Here is a 19,441-nt window from a genome sequence, read left to right as displayed (position 1 = left end):
TCTCCTGCCCCTTCACCCACTGGGAAGCAGGACTTGGCACCTTAGGCCTTCCTAAGAAGGATTCCACTAGCCCTAGAAAGCACTGGTAAGAATATAGATTTTATTGAAGATTTGAAAGAGCTGTGTTTGGACCACGTACAGGTTCATTAAATGTCCCTTGATCTTGTCTCCAGGGCTTCTTCCTTCCTCGCCACCCACACAGCCTTCCTGCTTCCCTGTCGGTCCAGCTCCGACCTCTTCTTCCTCTGCCTGAACTCTGTCTTTCTGATGCAAAGCATTTTAGCTCAGTCTGCACTCCTCTAAATTTGCACACTCATACACATTATTTTACGTAACAAAAAAGCTCCTTCTTGGTGGGGGGTGGGGGGAGGGGGAGGGGGAAGAAAGGAGCATCCCATCCCCACCACTCACCTGTGCACGCCTAGTGGCGGTTAACAGTGGGCTCACAATTGATAGGTAGCACTTGCTGATTTCCAAGGTAAATCTCCTACCAAGGCTGATTTCAGTCTACCAAATGTGACATCTCTGAACTGGCAAGAGATGTGCAAGACTATACCATTATATACTGTTTCCCTCATATGGAGGAAATAGATGTAAATCACCTCGAACATAAACAATGGTAAAATGGAGAAAGATAATTTTAAAGGAAGTGATGAGTTTGGAATACAACTACCTTTAAAAGTTTAATTGTAAGTTTATATAATCTAATTTTAAAATATATATAATTCTATGTGTATACAGTTCAGAAAGCCCAAGTGAATCTGTAATGACGTAAAGCAGGTCCATGTTAGCCTTGCAGCAGTGGTAGTGAGGGACGGTTTATAAAGGATTGCCAGGAAGTTCTTGGGGTTGGTAGAAATATTTGTTATCTTTTTTTTTTAGTATCTTTATTGGAGTGTAATTGCTTTACAATGCTGTTAGTTTCTGCTGTATAATAAGGTGAATCGGCTATATGTATACACATATCCCCATATCCCCTCCCTCTCGAGCCTCCCTCCCACCCTCCCTATCCCACCCCTCTAGGTGGTCACAAAGCACCGAGCTGATCTCCCTGTGCTTTGTGGCTGCTTCCCACTAGCTATCTATTTTACATTTGGTAGTGTATGTATGTCCATGCCACTCTCTCACGTCGTCCCAGCTTCCCCTTCCCCCTCCCCGTGTCCTCAAGTCCATTCTCTACGTCTAGGTCTTAGGTCTGCATCTGCGTCTGCGTCTTTATTCCTGTCCTGCCCCTCAGGTTCATCAGAACCATTTTTTTTTTAGATTCCAACGTTTGTTATCTTGATTGTAGGGATGGTTTCGTGGGTGTACGTAGATCAGAACTCATCAGATTTTACATTTGAAATATATGCAGTACATTACATGTAAATGAAATCTCAATACAATTGGAAAAGGAATTTTAAATTGAACAATTTTAGATTAAATTATTTTTTCAGAATATTCAGTTTTCTAAGTTCAGTTTTATCATACAAAAGAAGGCATTTTTATTTGCTTCATGTATGTTTTGTTGTGACCTCATGGATGATTGGCCTATGTATTTATTTTTAGGTCCATATAGGGCCATATATTTAAGTTTGGGGATAACCTAAAAGTAACTTCAATTGGCCTCACTTTCTTCAACTATAAATTTAGGGTTGTATCATCACCAGAGGTTCTTCAGTCACTGAAATTCTGTAATTGAAGTTATGGATGAATTGGTCTCTTGGGATTCAGGATCACCTCGTGTGACAACACTGTAGAGAGATTGGGACTGTCCACTGAGATAGACATTCCTGGAGATCAGAATGTCTAATCATTTCCTATTAATCCTTTCAGAGAATATTTTGAACAATTTGAGGCCAGTCTGGTAATGCAGAGTTGAACAACTAGAAAACAACTGCCCAAGGGTGAGAACTCAGTCTTTGGTATCTTATTTTCGATGCGATTGTAAATGGGATTGTTTTCTTAAATTCCACTTTCTGATATTCCTTTATAATTAATGGCTGGTTAACAGCTAACTCACAGATTTCCTAGAAGTTTAACAGTCAACTCTCCAGAGCCAGTACAAGCCTGCTCTAGCATGTGTGTGTTTCTGTGTGTGTACTGTTTTAAAGAGCACTTTAATGTCCACAGTCAGGTGGGTCACTACCGTGTTGCTGGAAATTCTCACAGCAAAGTGTTACCTGCCAGTGCCTGTTCTGTGTCTTGTACTACGACTGGTCTAAAAGATACATGAATCATCGTCTTGATTTCATGGGGACTTTATGTGCTAGGCAGTGAAGGGGAACAGATTCATTCGTCCATCCCATCTATTCGTCCATCTGTCTGTCCATCCATCTGAACGTTCACTGGTCTACCCCTCCATTTCTTGTCCATCTGTCCACCCATTGACCATCCAGTCAGTCAGTAAGTGCTTGTTTATTGAGCTCCTGTAGGGAGTCAGGCACTGTGCTAATGTTTCAAAGATGTAGAAAATTTGTTCTCTGCTCTGGAGAAGCCCCCAGTTGAGATGTGGATGGTTATAATAACCATGATGAAGCCACGTGCAAAGTGCTTTTGGAGCCAAGAAGAAGGAACAAAGAATTTCCTGTTGGGAGTGAGACAGTGAGTTGGGAATGGCTTTACAGGGATTGAGACTTGACTAGGCTTTTAAGACACCGAATAGGCATTTGCCAGGTGGTGGGGTAGAGATGGCACTGCTGGCAGAGAGGACAGTGTGGGCAAAGGTACAGGGGCTGGGTCGCTAGGCACACAGGTGTGTTTAATTGTAGGTGCACCAGGATTTCAAAGAAGGGAGAGAAGCCTGGCAGTCGGGGCTGGTTTCTAGAAAAGAACATCCTGCCAAACGGAGGGGATGCGGGAGGACATGCCAGACCAGAAAACCCACCAGCAGGGACCGAAGGTTAACGTGGCACATAGCCTGTGGTGTGAGTGGTGGACCAGAGGAATTTGTGGGTTGGGGACATGGAGACGAGGCAGGAAAGGAAACTAACATTTAAAGGTTCCTGGGACTTCCCTGGCGGTCCAGTAGTTAAGACTCTGTGCGCCCACTGCAGGGGGGCACGGGTTCGATGCCTGGTTGGGGAACTAAGATCCTGCATTCTGCATGGTGTGGCCAAAAATAAAAATAAGTTTAAAAAAATTCAAAGCTTCCACCTAGGTGCCAGGCACTGTGCTAAGGACTTTACAAACATTCTCATATAGTCCTCACAGTAGATAATAAATTATTATCCCATTTTACACATGTGGAAGCTGAGGCTCAGAAAGTGGCTTGCTCAACGCCTTGGCGTACTCCGTGTCCAAATGTGTGAGGTCCCTTAGGTCTAATATTTCTCTGTATGCATTTAACAATCCTGTGAAGAGGAGACAGACTCAGAGAGGTTAAGCAACCTACCAGAGGCTACCCAGGACTCCAAGGTCTTGACTGGACCTGGTAGGGCCAAAATCCTGGGGAGCCTGTGCCTAGGAAGCTAAGCTGAGGCATTTGGGCTGGACAGGAGTGACCAAGAAGCGCAATGGCCGGCATCGCCTTCCCTGCAGTCTGCAGATGAGGGGAACTGTGGAGGCTTGGAGGATCGGAGGGAGGCTAATATTTAAAAGGTCAGTTCATGACCAGATGGGAGGGAGGTCTGTGTTGTTGCCCAGGTTGTCACCAGCCCCTCAGGTGTGGCCACCCTGCCAGGCAGCTCCCACAAGCTCTTGTTGGGTTTGGGGATGTTTGCTGTCAAAGAGTGTGTCAGCAGCTCCCCCTACCCTCCACCACATCTCGTCCTTCCCTCCCTCCAGGCCTGCCTCTGGGGTGGGGGGGGGCCTGGTTCCCATCACAGCCAGAGAGGAAGCTCTTGGGAAGAGAATATCTCTAATGACTAATGAACACAGGAAGGGACTGAAAATACTTGAGAAATTGCAAGTGGGCTCTGACATTTGGCTTTCTTGGAAATGCTGGACATTATGGTAAAAGTTATTCAGATCTTGCATCTATGGTTGGAGTAGGTGAGAGGAAGTGCTGCAGGGGGAACCCAGTTTTATTCTGAAGGCACCAGTGATCATCTTCATCCTTACTTGGCCTTATTTGACTTTCCAGGGAGGCCCTCGGGAGACCTGGATGCACATTTTTTGTAAGAGCTGGTAGCCACAGGACCAGGCTGCCTGGCTCAAATGGGGCATCACCATTTGTTAGGTGTGGGACCCTATGTACGTTTCTTAACCTTTTAGAGCCTCTGTTTTCCAGTATGTAAAATGGGGATGACTCATTTAGTCAACAGATATTTAGTGAGCACCTACTGTGTGCCAGGCACCATACTGGATGTTTGGAAAAATTCAGTGAGCAAAGCAGATGAGAAGTTTTGTTCCCCTGCAGCTGTCACTCCAGCAAGGAGAGATTGTAGATGAGATCACATGTAGAAAATGCCTGGCACACAGTAGGCTCTCAACAGAAGCACATCCTCCCCTTGTGCACAGGTGGTGGCCATAGTGAGGAAACATGGGAAAGGACTGTGTATCCGGTCAAGTGCAGGGCAGAGCACAGCCTATCCCAGGACAGAGCAAGCAAGCAAGGGGCATCCTAGGCATCGAAGGTGGGTCAGCGCAAGGTGTGGGGTAAGCAGGCACCTCCGTGCTCATCCTTAAGATCTCACCAGTGCCTCCCTGCACGTTCCCCGGCCTGGCGTATTATTCTAGAGGCACAGTTTCAAAACCTCCGGAGTCGCTGTGCACGCCCACCTGCGGCTGGTTGGTGTTCCCGCAGGACAATGCCACCATTGTGTGGCTGGGGGGCCCTTCCCAGGCTGGCCTGGTCCACTTCAGGCTGGAGGAACTGGCGGGCTTTACGCCTGAGCATTTCCCCGCCGGATACAACCCTGCAGCGGTAACTCCTGTGGTACCGGCATTTTTATTTTTGCGGTAGTGACGCTGTTGTGAAATGATGTTTGGCTTGTGCTTTGGTGACATGGGAAAGTGTCAGCTCTCCTCTTGGATCTGTTAGGCGTGAGTGACAAGCAGCCAACTGTGTTCCCAGGGGCAGGCGCGAGTGACATTGAGGTGCCTGTTGCGCAACGAGCCTCACTCTCTCTGGCTGCTTTTCCCACGCGGCCGTGACGCTCACCCTTCTGTGGCTCACGGTTCCTGCGTGGGCCTCTGAGGAGCAGTGTAGCATCATTAGGAGCCAGAGTCTCTGCTATCAAAGGCTGCATACTAGTGTGTGACATTGGGAAAGTCATTTCCCCTCTCAGAGCCTCCATTTCCTCATCTGTAAAATGGGGGAAATAATACCTTCCTCACAGGTGAGTTGGGAACTAAAGGAATCCATTGTTTGCCAAGTGTTCACAGCGCATGGCATCGTCTTCATGGTAACGATAATTGGCATTAACATACCGTGTGTCCTTACTATGCACTGGGTGTTGTTAGATGACCTCTTTTCTTTTTTTTTTTCCTTCTCATCATCTTTTTTTTAAATTAATTTTTATTGGAGTATAGTTGCTTTACAGTATTGTGTTTCTGCTGTACAGCAAAGTGAATCGGTTATACGTAAACATATATCCCCTCTTTTTTAGATTTCCTTCCCATTTAGATGACCTCTTTTCAATCTCACAAGAACCTGAATAGGGAGTCAACCCATTTTACAGATGAGGAAACGGAGGCTCAGACATAGTTTAAGAAACTTGCCTGGGATCACTCTGCCGGGAAGTGGCTGAGGCATGTCTGGAACCTAAGCAGTCTGACTCTAGAAGGTGCTTCCTTTATCAGTTCACCTTAGAATTTGGTGGGTGGTAGGTAGCGTCCTACCCAAGGCTACAGCAAGAGTGGGACCCAGCAGAGGCGGCTGCTCAGGCAGGGTTTGCTCAAGGCACCAGGGCGTACATGCAGCTCTGAGCACCTTTTCTTGACTTGATATCATTCAGAGGTAAAGTAGGAGGAAGGGTGGTGAGGGGAGTGGATGGAAATTCGGATTAGCGATAAGCCCTGGCCCTCCTCTAGTCACCTGCTGTGTGTGTGTGTACACGTGTGCATATCCCTTAGGGACAGAAGCATACATATGGGCAGGTGTCAGGGTGGCTCTTTGGTGGTTGTGCATACAAGTATGTAGGTTACTGCCCATTAAAAAGGGAGAAAACCAGCGGTGGGCTCCTCCCTCCCCCTGCTGCTATCTTCTGGGTCCAGACAGGGATGTATACTCCCTGGTGTAAACAAGATCCTGTGAACCATGTTCCAAAACGTATATTGAGCACAGGGGCTGGCAGTCCCATTCTGCATGTGCTCGCATGGGAGATACAGACCCCAGTCACATCTAGGTGCTCCTGGAGCCCAGCTTTCTAGCAGCCTCACCTGGCTAGAGACCAGCTGAGAGCCAAGAAGCCTTCCCTACCGACCCTCCGAGCAGCTCAGAGGGGTGCCGCAAAAGCCTTCCACTTAGGTGTTTTCATCAATGGAAAAGTCCTATCAAGGCTCTTGCTTGAATGGTACTTCTTTTACTTTACCCCTAAATTTAAAGGACTCTGGGGTCTTTTAAAGACATTCCAGCAACTCTGCAGCCTTAAGGGCCTCCTTGTATGCATCAAAATGCTATTCATAGTACGTCCATAGGTCATCAAGAAAACATGGAATTGAGTTAATTTAAAAAGCAGGGGTCATGATAATCTATTTGGGAAAGAGTCCCTATGGCATAGTTAAAAACTGGCTTTCAGAAGTGGAAGCTCTCAGCAATTTAGAATGACTTATTCCCCCAAAACTTATATTAATTTGAATATGAATAACCACCATTTATTCAATACTGTGCTCCCGACACTGTGTTAACCATTGACATACATGTTTTCATTTCGTCTGTAAAGCAAACCTACATATCACCACTGTGTAAGTGAGGGCCCCCCGCGCTCAGCTGGCCCTGACTCATTGTGGGCCACCTGGCTGGTAAGAGGCAGAGCCAGATCTGAACCCCGGTCCACGCCAGCTCCTGAGATTGCAGGCACACTGCCCTTGTATAATTACCGTGGTTGATGAAAAACCACAAATGACCTGAGTAATGCATCGGGAGATGGCAAACATGGGGTTGGAAGAGAGTCATTGACCTCTAGGGTGGGCATGTAGTGAGAACCACGGACACTGGGCAAAACTGGACTCTTGCTTTGAGAAAACAGGGAGCAGTGCCAGCGTTCAGGCTCAGCCCCTGCTGGGCTGTGTGGCCTGGATTGCCTTCTCCGTGCTCCCCCTCTTTTTCCAATGTATACGGCTGGGGACACCATTCACCCATCTGAATGTTTGTTTCAAGGCAGCGGTTTTAATCAAGGCAGGGTCTGCATTAAGAAAGGACATATTAGACTCTGATGGGGAGAGAGGGGAAGAGGGAAAAAGCCACCAGCTAGCTTCAGGCCCCTTACTTCACCCCGGGCAATTAAAATGATCTGTGGACATGTGGACACACCTGTTGGGTAGGTACCGGGCTCCTTTCGAGATGCTGGGGATACAGAAGTGAATGTGTTAACCAGCTTTGCTCTTGATAACAAATGGTGCATTTTGATTGTCTTAAAACTGTGACTACTTGAATAATCATTCTTTGTGGTATTCAGGTGCTGGGTGGACACTCTGTACTATCTTTGCAATATCATTTTTTGTGCTTCAGGACAATCAGAACTAAACCATTTAACCACACAGTCATGGAAATGATGGGATGTTGATGTTCCCAAAGTCTAGAGTGGGACATTGAATGGAGGCCGAACAGTTGAGTTCTCTTTACAACTGATGGACTGGAAACCACCTCAAATGCTAAATGACTAGTGTACTTGTATCTTAAATCTCCCCCCTGGCATTTCCTGCTAAGAGATACATTGTATTCTTTTCCTCCTGGAACGGCTGTGGTAAAGCTGTCTGCCGCTTCAGGATCCATCAATCTGCGTGCCCAGCATGTGGGTCTGCATTTAGAGTTGTTAGGGCAATGACTTTGGGTGCAGTTATTTTATGGAATTTTGGGAGGTTTCTTCCTTAGAGCTGCCCTTCCCCCTTCATTTGAGAGCTAATTGCAGTATAAACTTGGCACCTTCCCCGTTGGTTTAACAACAGTGCAATTTTTATCAGTTTTCTTGTTACAGCTAATAATCAGGTTCTTTACTTCGCTTGATCTGTCAAGATTTTCCCTCTTTGATTTCAGCCTGTTTGATATGGCGTGATGTGGAGTTATAAGCAAACAAATGACACACTCCTTGAAATTCTGTCAGGGCTAATAAAGTGAATCAAAACGAATTCGCTCTTCAGCTGTCATTGTCTTCCTTCCCCTTTTTTCTCTTCAAGCCTCTGACAGCAGCTCCTTTCCCTCACCAGGCGCTTCTGGGGCACTGGGTCTCCCGTTAGAGGGGGTGGGAAGAGTGGTAAACTCAGCGAGATGGGTCAGAGCCAGAGCGGGAAAGACTCCTTCAGATACCGGTGTGAAACGATTCTAGAGCCTTTTCCTCTAGAATCTTTTCTCTGGAATGATGTGATGATTTGGAGTTGGGGGTGGGGATGGTTGTTTTATTCTTTCCTGGAACTGTGTGGTTCTTTGTCTTGCCCATTTCTACTGAAAGTTCACCGATCAAGGATGATCGAGGGCTCCAGCGTAAAAGCAACAGAAGCCCTAAGTCTTTAGAGCTCTGCGGAACGAGAGGCTCTGGAGAGGTTGATTCTGAATGCCTGAGGCTTACAGAGGAAGCCCTGCATGCCTTAGCCCTTGCTTAAAATCTTCCAAACACACACTGTTCCGTATTTGTTGACTTCCTGAACCCGATGACTAAGGATATTGTGAGTTTCGATGACTTCGATGACTAAGGATATTGTGAGTTTATTTTCCAAAGGTACTCCTTGGAAGAACGGCAGTCATTGCATGAGCTACTGAAACAGCGAGTGAGAGGGATGGGGCTGAAGTACGTCAGTGCATAGCAGGGCCCAGGAAAACTGTGTTTCTTAAAATAAATCTCGGCATTTTCTTGTGACTCACTTCTTCACAAAGTCGAGAGCTGGGGAGAGGAAACTCCAGATAATCAATGATTCTTGTTTGATGGGTCCTGATTAACGAGCTTGCACTCTGGAGTGATTTATTTTCTCTATTCCTTCCTCTTTTCAGTCGATAAAGAGACTTGAGATCCTGGTTTGAGGATTCACTGAGAGCTCACGTTAAGTCTCCAATGCAATCAGTTTCCCAAGGGTTTGCCCTTTTTCTGTCCATTCAGCTCAATGCCGGCAACCACTTACTGACCACCTGCTGTGCCCCCGCCTTGAGAGACGCTGTCTGGGCCCAGAGATGGACGAGACACCATCTCTGCCACGATCTGGGGGTGGAGTGAGGAGGTGGTGCCAGCAAACAGGTTCTCTGCTTCCTGTGCAGCTCGGGATGCAGTGTGGAAATCAAGGGTGACTTCCTGGAGGAACCAGCGTAGGAACGGAGTTTTGTGGGGTGGCCCCAGGTGGAGGCACTCAGGTGGGTGGGGTGGCAGGAGTTCAGAGATGGGGAAGTGTGAGGTCCAGTTTTCCTGAGGGTAATTGTAATTATTACTGAGCCCTTGCTATGTGTAGGCATATTAGGTCATTCAGTCCCTATGACACAGACTGGCCACTTTCTTCTGTAAAGAGCTGGACAGTAAATATGTGAGGCTGTGCGGGCCAGAAGCCTCTATCACAACTACTCAGCTGTGCCATTGTGGTCCGGAAGCAGCTACAGATGACACATGGGTGTGACTGGGCTCCCACAGAACTTTGTTTACAGAAACAGGTGGTCCCTTGGGTTTGGCCTGGGTCACAGTTGGCCAGTCCCTCCCTGCCTTATCATATATTTGGTATAATCCCCATTTTATGGAGGATAAAACTGAGGTACAGAGAGGTGAAAAGAAATTCACATGCCAAGGGCCACCTTGACTTGGTCAGTTCCCAAGCCCAAGCTTTTCACTTACCCACGCACTGCCTCCCCTGCGAGGTCGACGCTGGCTGGGGAAGAGTGGATGGATAAGACTGCCTTGAACTGCGGTGTGAAAAGTTTGCCTTTCATTCAGTGGGGAGCCATTGATGATTCTGTGAGCAGGTGATAGGACTAGAGCTGTGCTCTTGGAAGATTACGTTGGTTGTGGTATGTAGGTAGATTCGAGTTGGGAGAAGAAGAGCTCTGTCTTAAACAGCGTGGAGTAGAGAGATTCAGTTCTTTGGCAGAGCCATTTCTGACCACTGTAGAACTTTCCAGGTTCTCCCCGGTATGCCAGATACCTGTGTGGCCTCCCCAGGGCTCTGCACTGTGTGTGCTGGTGGGTGAGTGGGAGAGGGTTACCCCTGTACTTGTTGACAGAAGCTTGCTTAACCTTGGCTTCCTGCCGGACTGTGTAGACACAGAGAGGGCTGGCTTTAGGGAGGATACGTCTATTTTAAAATACCCTTAGTCACCTAGGGAGGGAATGAGCAGAGGTGCCTGTATCTCCTCCCACTCAGCGGTGTCCTTGTCCGTGGCCTGTTCTCACCTCAGCTGATGGTTGTGGGGCAGGTGGCTTGAAGCTTTGGGATGTTCTCGTGGTCCCTCAGACCCTCAGGTGGTAGGATCCCTCCAGGGCTTGAGACATCACTGCGGTGTATCTCCTGTTGAGGGAAGATGCCAGCCTGGTATCACTCTCTGTACCAGCCTGGCCAGTTTCTGGCCTGCTTTTCTTTCACAGTCTCCTGTGGTTTGTGATTGCAGATGGGGGTGCTCCAGACTCTCGGAATTGTACGTTGTGAAAGAGAAGGGGAGTGAGTCTTCAAGTCATTTGCGTCCTGGAGGTTCAGGGTAGAGGCTGTGGCTGGTTTTGTTCTGGCCCATTTTATAATGCTGGTAGTCAAATTTCTAATATCCTTTTTATTTACTGAACACTTAGCATGTGTCACATTCTGTGTCCTTTATGTGTATGAACTTGTTTCACCTTCATAATGGTGCAATGATGTTGGTATTATTATCCCCTCTTGTAAATGAGGACACCCAGGCCAAAGGACACAGACGTAATAGGCAACGTGGCAGCTAAGATTTAGAGCAGTCTGCTGACTCCAGTGCCCTCCTCTTGACCACCTGCTGCCTCTGCTTCCTGAGCCCCACGTGGGTCAGGTCAGGGGCTTCCAGGTGGTGCTTCACTGGGTCTTCGCAACCACCTTCTGAAGTAGACCTTACTGTGCCCGTTTTACAGCTGGATAAACTGAAGCCCGGAAAAGGCAAGTGACTTGCCAAAGGGCATTCAGACAGCAATGGATAGGTTTGGGGGTTTTATTTATTTTTAAACAATTCTTTCAGTGAGAACATAACAGAGAATGAACCGAGTCAGTAGGATGGTGTCATGGAGGGGGTGAGTGCATTGAATAATTTATATTTGTATTCAGAGAAGCAGTGTTGGAGAGTGTCTAAGGGATTCTAGAGTTAGTCAGCCTGGGTTCACATCCTGGCACTGCCACTTCCCTGTTATCTTAGATAAGTTACTTTACCTCTGTACACTTTAGTTTTCTCCTCTGAAAAGTAGACACAATGATAACATCTAGCACAGAGAATGAGGATGAAATGAGTTAATGCATGTAAAGTGTCTGGACCCGTGTCTGGCATGTATTAGGCTCTGTATGTGTTCGTTGTTGTTAAGCTCCTACTCTGCGTAAGGCACTTTTTCCCGAATATGTTATATCACTCAGTCCTCATAAGAACTGACAAGTACATGGTATTTATTCCATTTTACAGATAAGAAAACCTAGGCTCAGAGAGTCAAACAGCTCACCTGAGGTCATACACCCGTTCCTCCAGAGATACATGTTGAGAAATTGAACAAAACGGACCCAAATCCCCACCCTGGGGAGCCTCCAGGGCTGGGACTTGAACCCAGGTCTTTCTCTTTTCCCTTGAATGTCTTTCCCTTTCTCTCTCTCCCTCTTAACAATTTCATCGAATGATCTCTCAGATTGGCCATTGTAATGACCAAGATGGCGCTTGACTTCCTTAGCCTTCTCAGTGCTTGTGAAATTGAAAATGATCTTGCTGAACTAGAGCTTCTATCTGACAATTTGGGAGTCATGAGGAAGGAAAGTGACATGGATTTAAGGATTAGATGCCATGGTCCGAGGTGTGAAATAGAACCGTGTTGTGGTGTGGGTCTCTGCAGTGGAAGCTTCGCGTTGGGGGCTGGGGGCTGGATAGGCGTCGTCTGTTCTCAGCGCTTGATGAAGCGGAAAGTGCACGTCTGCCTTGGCCCCTCTTGGGATGAGGCCTTCACGGTCCCAGGTGGAGCAGTGAGAGGTGCCGCCTCCCTCGAAGGGCCTATTTTGCAAGTCCAGGCCCTGGCCCTCAGTCCCCATTCCGGGGGCCTTGAAGGGCAGCACCCCACTGTGTGAGATTCCTCTGAACACAGTGTTGGGAAGAGTGAGAGCTGGGGCAAGGACAGGGCTTCCACCGCTCCGTGAGTCACGCGAGATCTCGGAGCAGGCCTGATAGTGGAGATACAGTGATCACCTTCATCCTTTGGGTGGAGACATCACACGGATTAGTATGTGAACTGCACCTGCAAACACGGCCCAGCTGAGGTGGGATACTTCTCTTTTTGAGCAGGCGCGGGTTTGTATCCCTCCTGGGGAAAAAAAGGTGCTGATAGATAGGACCTGCATGTCCCCCGCAAACTCACAAGTCCACGCGTGAAACTTAGCACTCAGAATCGACGAGGAGGTTTTCAGTTTTGTTTTTGGCTTGTGTCATTTAGGGAGAAAGTTTTTAGGCGAGAGTGTTCTTGTGTTTGTTGGCTCTTTGGAAGCAAATACTCTTTGTGCCGATGATTCTGTGACTGGGAGGGGGCAGGTCTCTCCGTCCCCCAAGGGGGTCTGCTTTCCTGATCCCATGATGACCCAGCCTCTGCCTTTCAGGTGCTGTGCACACCGATGCTGTGTTTAAATATATTGGAATTTGCTGGGGGGGGGGGTTTGTTCAGAGAATCCCAACTGTGAAAAGGATGCCAGGCTTTTCAGTTAAACTGATTAAATTTGAGATGATCGTGAGGCCATTCACAACCCCGCTCACACAAGAGTAATTGAAGCGCTCTGTGTTTTGGTACTTGGCTCCTTCACAAGGGACCCAGGCTCCTGAGAACTCGGCTGACTCAATAGCCCTCCTTTCCCTGAAATGGCCCGTGAAAAGATGCCTGTTGGGTGGTAACCTCCCCATACGTTTTCTCAATAAAGAGAAAAAGATGGGAAGGGGCGGGGTAGGGCAGTGGGGCGGGGGAGACCTCGCCTGCATTTAGAGCCGCCGCCTCTCAAAGCCGTCTGGCGCAGACTGTTTAGTTCCGTGTCCCCTGTCCCATTCAGGCCTCTGCATGTTTTGAAGCTTTCTTTAGCTTTCTCCTGAGCCTTTATGGCAGATCTCTCAATAGGTGAAAGCCTGGCTCTGGCCAGCTGAATACTCCATGGGCACAATGCGCTGCATGTTAATGGCGCTGGCTGGCCCCAGACGGCTCGCCTGCAGGACAGTGGCTCCTATACCAGCCCAGCAGCTGCCTCAGATGGAATCTGACGGGGTTCCTAAAGTTGCCCGTTTGCTTTTTTGCAGATCTACACGGACTGGGCCAATCACTATCTAGCCAAATCAGGCCACAAACGTCTCATCAAGGATCTCCAGCAAGATGTGACGGACGGCGTCCTCCTGGCCCAGATTATCCAGGTTGTGGGTAAGAGCAGATTTTACGTCAGGGGTGGCTGAGTTACCGTGGAGACCAGTCCGGACGGGGTCGGGTCTGGCACGAGGGACTTGGAACCCCGACATTTAAAAATGCAGTGTTTCTGTCATCACACGTATGACACTTTTTTTGACTCTGTCTTGTGCCGGGGGAGTGAGGGGTACCAGTTTGCTTTTCCTGATAAGATCACCCACGTGGCAATCTCATCTTGATTCTCTGAGAAGAAAGACTAGCCCTGGCTGGGGGGAAATGCTGGTGGTTTGGGGAGGGGCTCTCTGTCCCCTTTCTTACCTCCTACCATCTTTCTGGCTCTCTCATTTCCCCCCTGCGATGGTGCTTTTTTGTGGATTACTCTGGCAATATTTCAAAAAAAAAAAAAAATGGCAATATGGGGCTGGTTTATTCCTGTGAACTCTAATCGGGTCTGAGAAATCAAAGGATCAAACTCCGCAGAGGGCTGGTTCTGTTTTTCATACTAGGGGAAGGGAAGTGGAGCGGTGGGGCTTTTAATGCCTTGGCTGTGTGCAGGAGGAGAGGAGTCACCCTGGGCAGGAACGTGGGTGGAGGCTGGGCACAGCTTTGCCTTGGGTCTTAAGGGAAGCACCCCAGTGGTTCTGCCTGAGAACGCAGAGCAGACCGTGGAGGCGGGAGGCCAATTAGATGGCATTAGACTGATGGTTGTCGCTGGCAGCTTCAGCGGCCGACTCATGCCGAAAGAGAAGGCAGAAAGAAAGGACAGAAGCCCCAGCCCCTCAGGCGTGAGTTCTTATGGAAAAGTTGCTTATCCTTCAAGTGAGAAGAAGCCTTGTATGGTTCTAGCTCTGCTCACATCTGTGGAGACTGTACCTAAAAATATAGGTACGTTGCCCTCAGGCGAAGATCTTGGACTTGGAAAGAGAAAGATGCTTCCCTGCTGTCCCAAGATTGATTGAAGACCAGCTTCCATTGGTCCTCCTTCTCTTCTCTCCTTTGTCCTTCCTTCCCTGTATTAGTTTGCTGTTGCTGTATAACAAAGTGTCACAAACTTAATGGCTTAAAACAACATCTATTAACTATCTCACAACATGCATTAGCTATTTCTGTGCATCTGAAGTGCAAGCATGGCTTAGCTGGGTGCCTCTGCAAGGCTGCAGTCAAGGTGTTGGTCAGACCTGAGTCCTCATCTGGGGAAAGGGGTCAAGTTTACTCAGATTGTTGGCAGAATTCATTTACTTGCAGTTCTAGGAGTGTGAGCCCTGATTTCTCCCCGACTGTTGGTTGGAGGCCACCCTCAGCTCCTAGAGGACCCTCTCAGCTCCTTGCCACATGGGTCTCTGAACATGGCCTCTGCCACCTCTGTTTCCCTGTCTTTAAAATGGGCACAGCCATTCCTGCTTTGTCTGATCTTGTGGCAGTCTTAGGAAATGCACAAGGTAGGTATCAGATGTGAAATATGCTTGGATACCGGAAGGCGTTTCTGGATAGGACTTGGTGGCCACTGCCTAGAAAGGTATGTGTAGAAAGATGCAGAGGCCTCTGAATCGATGTCAGAGTGTCACGATAGATTAGTTGTGTCTGCCAGGGCCCAGCAAAGGTGAATGGCAACGTGTATTGCACATTCACTAAGCATAGTGCTAGGGAAACGTAAGCTAGCACAGTTTTTAATCATTGCTCAGGAGGATGCTTCCCCGAATCTATTCAGATGAGATGAACCTCCCTAGACAGTGACCTTTCTGGGCCTGAACTATTGGACTGTGATTTCAGAGGCCCAAGCTAGTACCACTGATGCAGGCTGCCACTCAGGCCACCAAGTTGCTTCCCCCCAGCCCTCCAGGAGAGGCTCCCTCTGCTCAGGGACTTGCTACTAAGTAAGGCCAGATGTCAACACATGGAACTCTACCCCTGACTGTGCCAGGCTCACACCCTCTGCTCTGGGTGTGGAGAACAGAGGCCCAGGATACGGGGAGATGAGAAGGCAGCTAAACATAGGCATCTCCTATGTGACTTCTTCCCTAGACTGTCCATCAGCCAGTTCAGAACATTTCATCTCAGAGTGTCTTGTGAACACAGATCTCTTGGTTGGCGGGGCGTGGCGGGAGGGGACAGCACTCTGACCAGGATGCTAAACGATTAACCGCTATACTCCATGCTTCCCCCACACATGTGCCTATAAAAGGAACATGTAAAAATATATATTTGTATGTGTACGTGTTTTTAATATATACATATGTGTGTGTGTATATACACACACACACATATGTGTGTTGGGGGTGGGTATATCTCTCTCTGTTCTCCTAAGATTGTCCCAGAATTGGAGTCCTAGTGACTCCATCTTGTATTGGACAGAATTCTAGTGGTTACAGTTGCTCTTTGGCTGGAGAGCTCCTACTCATTCTTGAAAGGTCAGTTTCTCCCTGATACTTCCTAGCTCCCCCAGGCAGAGCTGGAGGGACCCTCCTCTGTCATCCTACTGACTGCTGTATTGGGCCCGGGTCTCTCCAGGCCTGGGTGTGAGTCATCTTTCTTTCTAGATGCACAGCATTTAACATGGTACCTGGCGTGCAGTGATGTTCAAGAAGAGTTGAGGAGATTAGGGATGAGAATTTTATTCACTGCAACCCTTGCTTCCCTAAGCCTGGCTCGGATTGTTTCCAAAAGGTGGCCCAGATGTTTTCCCTTACCAGTATTTAGTATTCTTCTGAGCACTCCTCTAAACTGTATGTCACACCCTCCTCCTTTCCAGGATTCTGGTGCAACTCTAAGGTTTGGAAGGGACCTTTTAAAAGCCTCAACCTGATGTGTGAATTGCTTCCATGAAAAGTAGTCAGCAGAGTCTATTAAAGTAGTCGGCAGATGGACAACTTACTACCTCCTCAACCAGTTCTAACGACAGAGAGTTAGAATTTTTTAAAAGCTCTTGTTTCATTAAGTCAAAATCTGCCCCTCCTTGGTAGTGTCTCCCTACAAGTACTAGTTCTGCCCTCCAGCGCTACAAAGAGCAAGCTAATCTGGGATAACTAGAGCATCAAAATAATTGAGGACCATTGTGGATTTTAACTGTGGAATAAAATAGGAATCTACAAATCTGTATTGATAGATACATACATAGATGATCTGTCAATGGAGAAGAGAGAACTCAACTGTTCGGGTGAATGCTGACTGATAAATGTAGAAGAGTTGCGTGGTAAAGGTTAGTGAAGGCAAGAATCATCAATGGATGCTGAAATCTAGAGGAGAAAGTTTGATGGAGAGCAGCTATTTACATGGTCTCACAGTGGCTCTCCACTGATGGCTTATTAGCTGCAAAGGGAGCTATAGTAACCACATGGGAGAATGAGGCATCATGACCAGGTGATCAAAAGTACATCACTGGTGAGCAGCAGCTGGGTGTCACATGCTTCCTGACGTGGTACCTCGAAAAGAGTGCAACATCACTTAGTGTTGTATTGCAATCAGGGGTGGAAAACCTGAAACCCATCCTGAGGAATCTCAGACAAACCCAAATGGTGGAACATTCTGTTAAAAAAAACTGGCCTGAATTGTTCCAAAATGTCAGTGCTGTGAAAGATATAAAAGGCTTAGAATTGTTCCAGAGGAAAAGAGATTAAAGAGACCTGACAACTAAATGTACCGCGTGATCCTGGACTGGATCCCATACAGGGGCATAAAATGCTACAAAGGACAATTTTGAGTCAGTTGACAAAATTGGAATATTGGAATTACAGTAATGTTAAATTTTCAGAATTTTAAAATTGTACCATGAAATAATATCCTTGTCCTTTGGAAATACACACTAAGAGTGAGGGACATGATCTATGTAGCCTACACTAAATTGATTCAGAATTTTTTAACAAGTGTACCTATAGAGAGAAAGAGGGAGGGAGCGAGAGAGGGAGAAAATGAGAACGGGTGATGCTATACGGGAATTCTCTGTACTGTTCCTGTAACTTTTCTGTAGGTTTGAAGTTACTTCAAAATAGTTCAAAAGAACACATCTAAATGAAGGTCCATCAAAACCTGCAGTCAGGGAGATTGTCCTTTGAAGGGACAACCTGTTCCTAGGCCTGGGAGGGAGGAAAGTTGTGCATAATGATTAAGGATCCGTGTGCAATGAGGCCTGACCCATGACTGGGGAGCTGGGGGGCTGGGTTGGGAGGGTAGGAATCAGGGAACGTTTCCTCAAGGAATTTATCTATAAGCCAAGACCTCAAATTTGGAGTTAGCTGGGTAAAGTGGTCGGGAGGGCTTTCCTGGTGGAGGAAATAATGCACAGAAAGGCTGGAGAGTAGAGAGTCAGAGGCTCAACAAGGCAAAATAAGGCCGGGCTACCAGGTACAGGGCAGTGAATTCTGGGCTTTAGCCTAAAGAACAAAGGCCAGTGATCGAAGAGTCGGTTTTCAGCTTGGGAATCTTACTCCCTTCTCTACTATTTCTAATGATGGAGAGTTGGAATCCTTTAAAAGCTAAGATGTGTAACATGAAGGAAAACCTTAGATGCTTTTCACAGACATTGCTCCTACCTAAGTCTCCATCTAGCCCAGATGGGCCCTAGGGTCTAGCCATCTCTTCATCCATCCATCCTAGGGCTGGTCTTACCAGATAGTGGCATACCTTGGGGCCCACACTTTTCCGTCATTGCCTTCTGCCCATTAGGCAGAAAATAGACCTTTTGCTGCTGCCTCTTAGTGCCCTTGCTTAGTGACTGAGGGTTGGGTGTCTGTGTTCAGCCTCTTATTAGTATGATTATCTTCCTGAGTCATGAGCTGCCCGAAGCCAGCAGTTGCCTGCCAGCCCATCACGGTGCCATGTCCGTGAGTTATTAGAAAGGTTTGCGAGGCCAGGATAAACAGCATGAATCAAGAGGGAGAGACAGGCCTCCCCGCTCCTGCCTGCATTGCTGTCACGCAGGAGGATGCCAGAAGGGGTTGGAGTGAGCAAAGGAGAGAAGGGGCGGGAGACAGGGAGGAAAGAGGAGAGAGGGAGGGAAACAGGATAAACAAAGGAGGCTTGGAGAGAAGGAGAAGCCAAGACAGAGAGGGGATGAGAGCAGCTCACTTTCCACCACCATTTGGGCTGCCCCTGAGCACAACAAGGAAATTCAGGCAACACGCAGGACTGTACCTTCTTTCTGTTGATGACCTGCTACCATGACGTGGCCTTGGGTAAGTCATCTGCCTTTCAGTGAGGGCAGCCAATTTTGCTAGACGTTGGCAGGGCTGCCAGCTGCCCTGCACATGCATAGATGCCATGCATAGATGCTTGGGCTGTTGAAATGCTTGGAACCCTTCCGAGGAGGTCTTTTGAGAAGTGATGAGCTTGATCCCATTCTTCTCAAAGTGCACTGATGCTTTCCAGTTACTAACTTGTCACCTTGTGTGCAGACAGATCGCCACATTAGAGATTTGCTGGAATGAATAAATTACCATTGGCACTTGAGGATGCCGGTTTTAATCACAGTTGAAGACTTCGGGGGACAAATGCCTTTGCTTCTCTGGTTATCTTCTCTGGGGCTGTAGCCAAAGACCCCCTACCCCGAGTTAATAAATTCAGCTCTGAGGACCAAGCTCTTCTTCCTTCTAACCAGCAGAATCGGAGCTGCTATTATTGCTCTAAGTATTTATGACAACCACAGAAATTCTTGAGAATTTAAGTTGAAGGAGAAGTATTTAAATTACATGAAATTGGAAACTAGGAGGTCCAGACTTTTTTGCATTTTTATTAAACATTTATTTTGAGTTGGGGCTGAGTCATTTGATCTCTTCCCATGTTTTCTTTAGAGGGTCATGAATAGGCTTCACCCCATTGGTTTA

At 47.6% G+C, this 19,441-nt stretch overlaps 1 protein-coding gene across 5 annotated transcripts in view; it reads left to right on the top strand.

Moving 5' to 3' along the window:
* NAV2 (neuron navigator 2) overlaps positions 1 to 19,441 on the top strand; it is a 399,505-nt gene that overhangs the window by 113,908 nt on the left and 266,156 nt on the right. For all 5 annotated transcript variants that reach the window (XR_007478781.1, XM_033409220.2, XM_049713471.1 and 2 more), the window contains exon 2: positions 13,526 to 13,643. Coding sequence is in view for 4 of the 5 variants with exons in the window: in XM_033409220.2 (XP_033265111.1) it covers positions 13,526 to 13,643 (118 nt within the window). In the remaining variant the exon portion in view is untranslated. The remainder of the gene's footprint in view (positions 1 to 13,525; positions 13,644 to 19,441) is intronic.

This window comes from Orcinus orca, chromosome 8, assembly GCF_937001465.1.
Source record: "Orcinus orca chromosome 8, mOrcOrc1.1, whole genome shotgun sequence".
In the NCBI taxonomy this organism is placed as follows: Eukaryota; Metazoa; Chordata; class Mammalia; order Artiodactyla; family Delphinidae; genus Orcinus; species Orcinus orca.
This window is presented reverse-complemented; position numbering and strand designations above follow the sequence as displayed.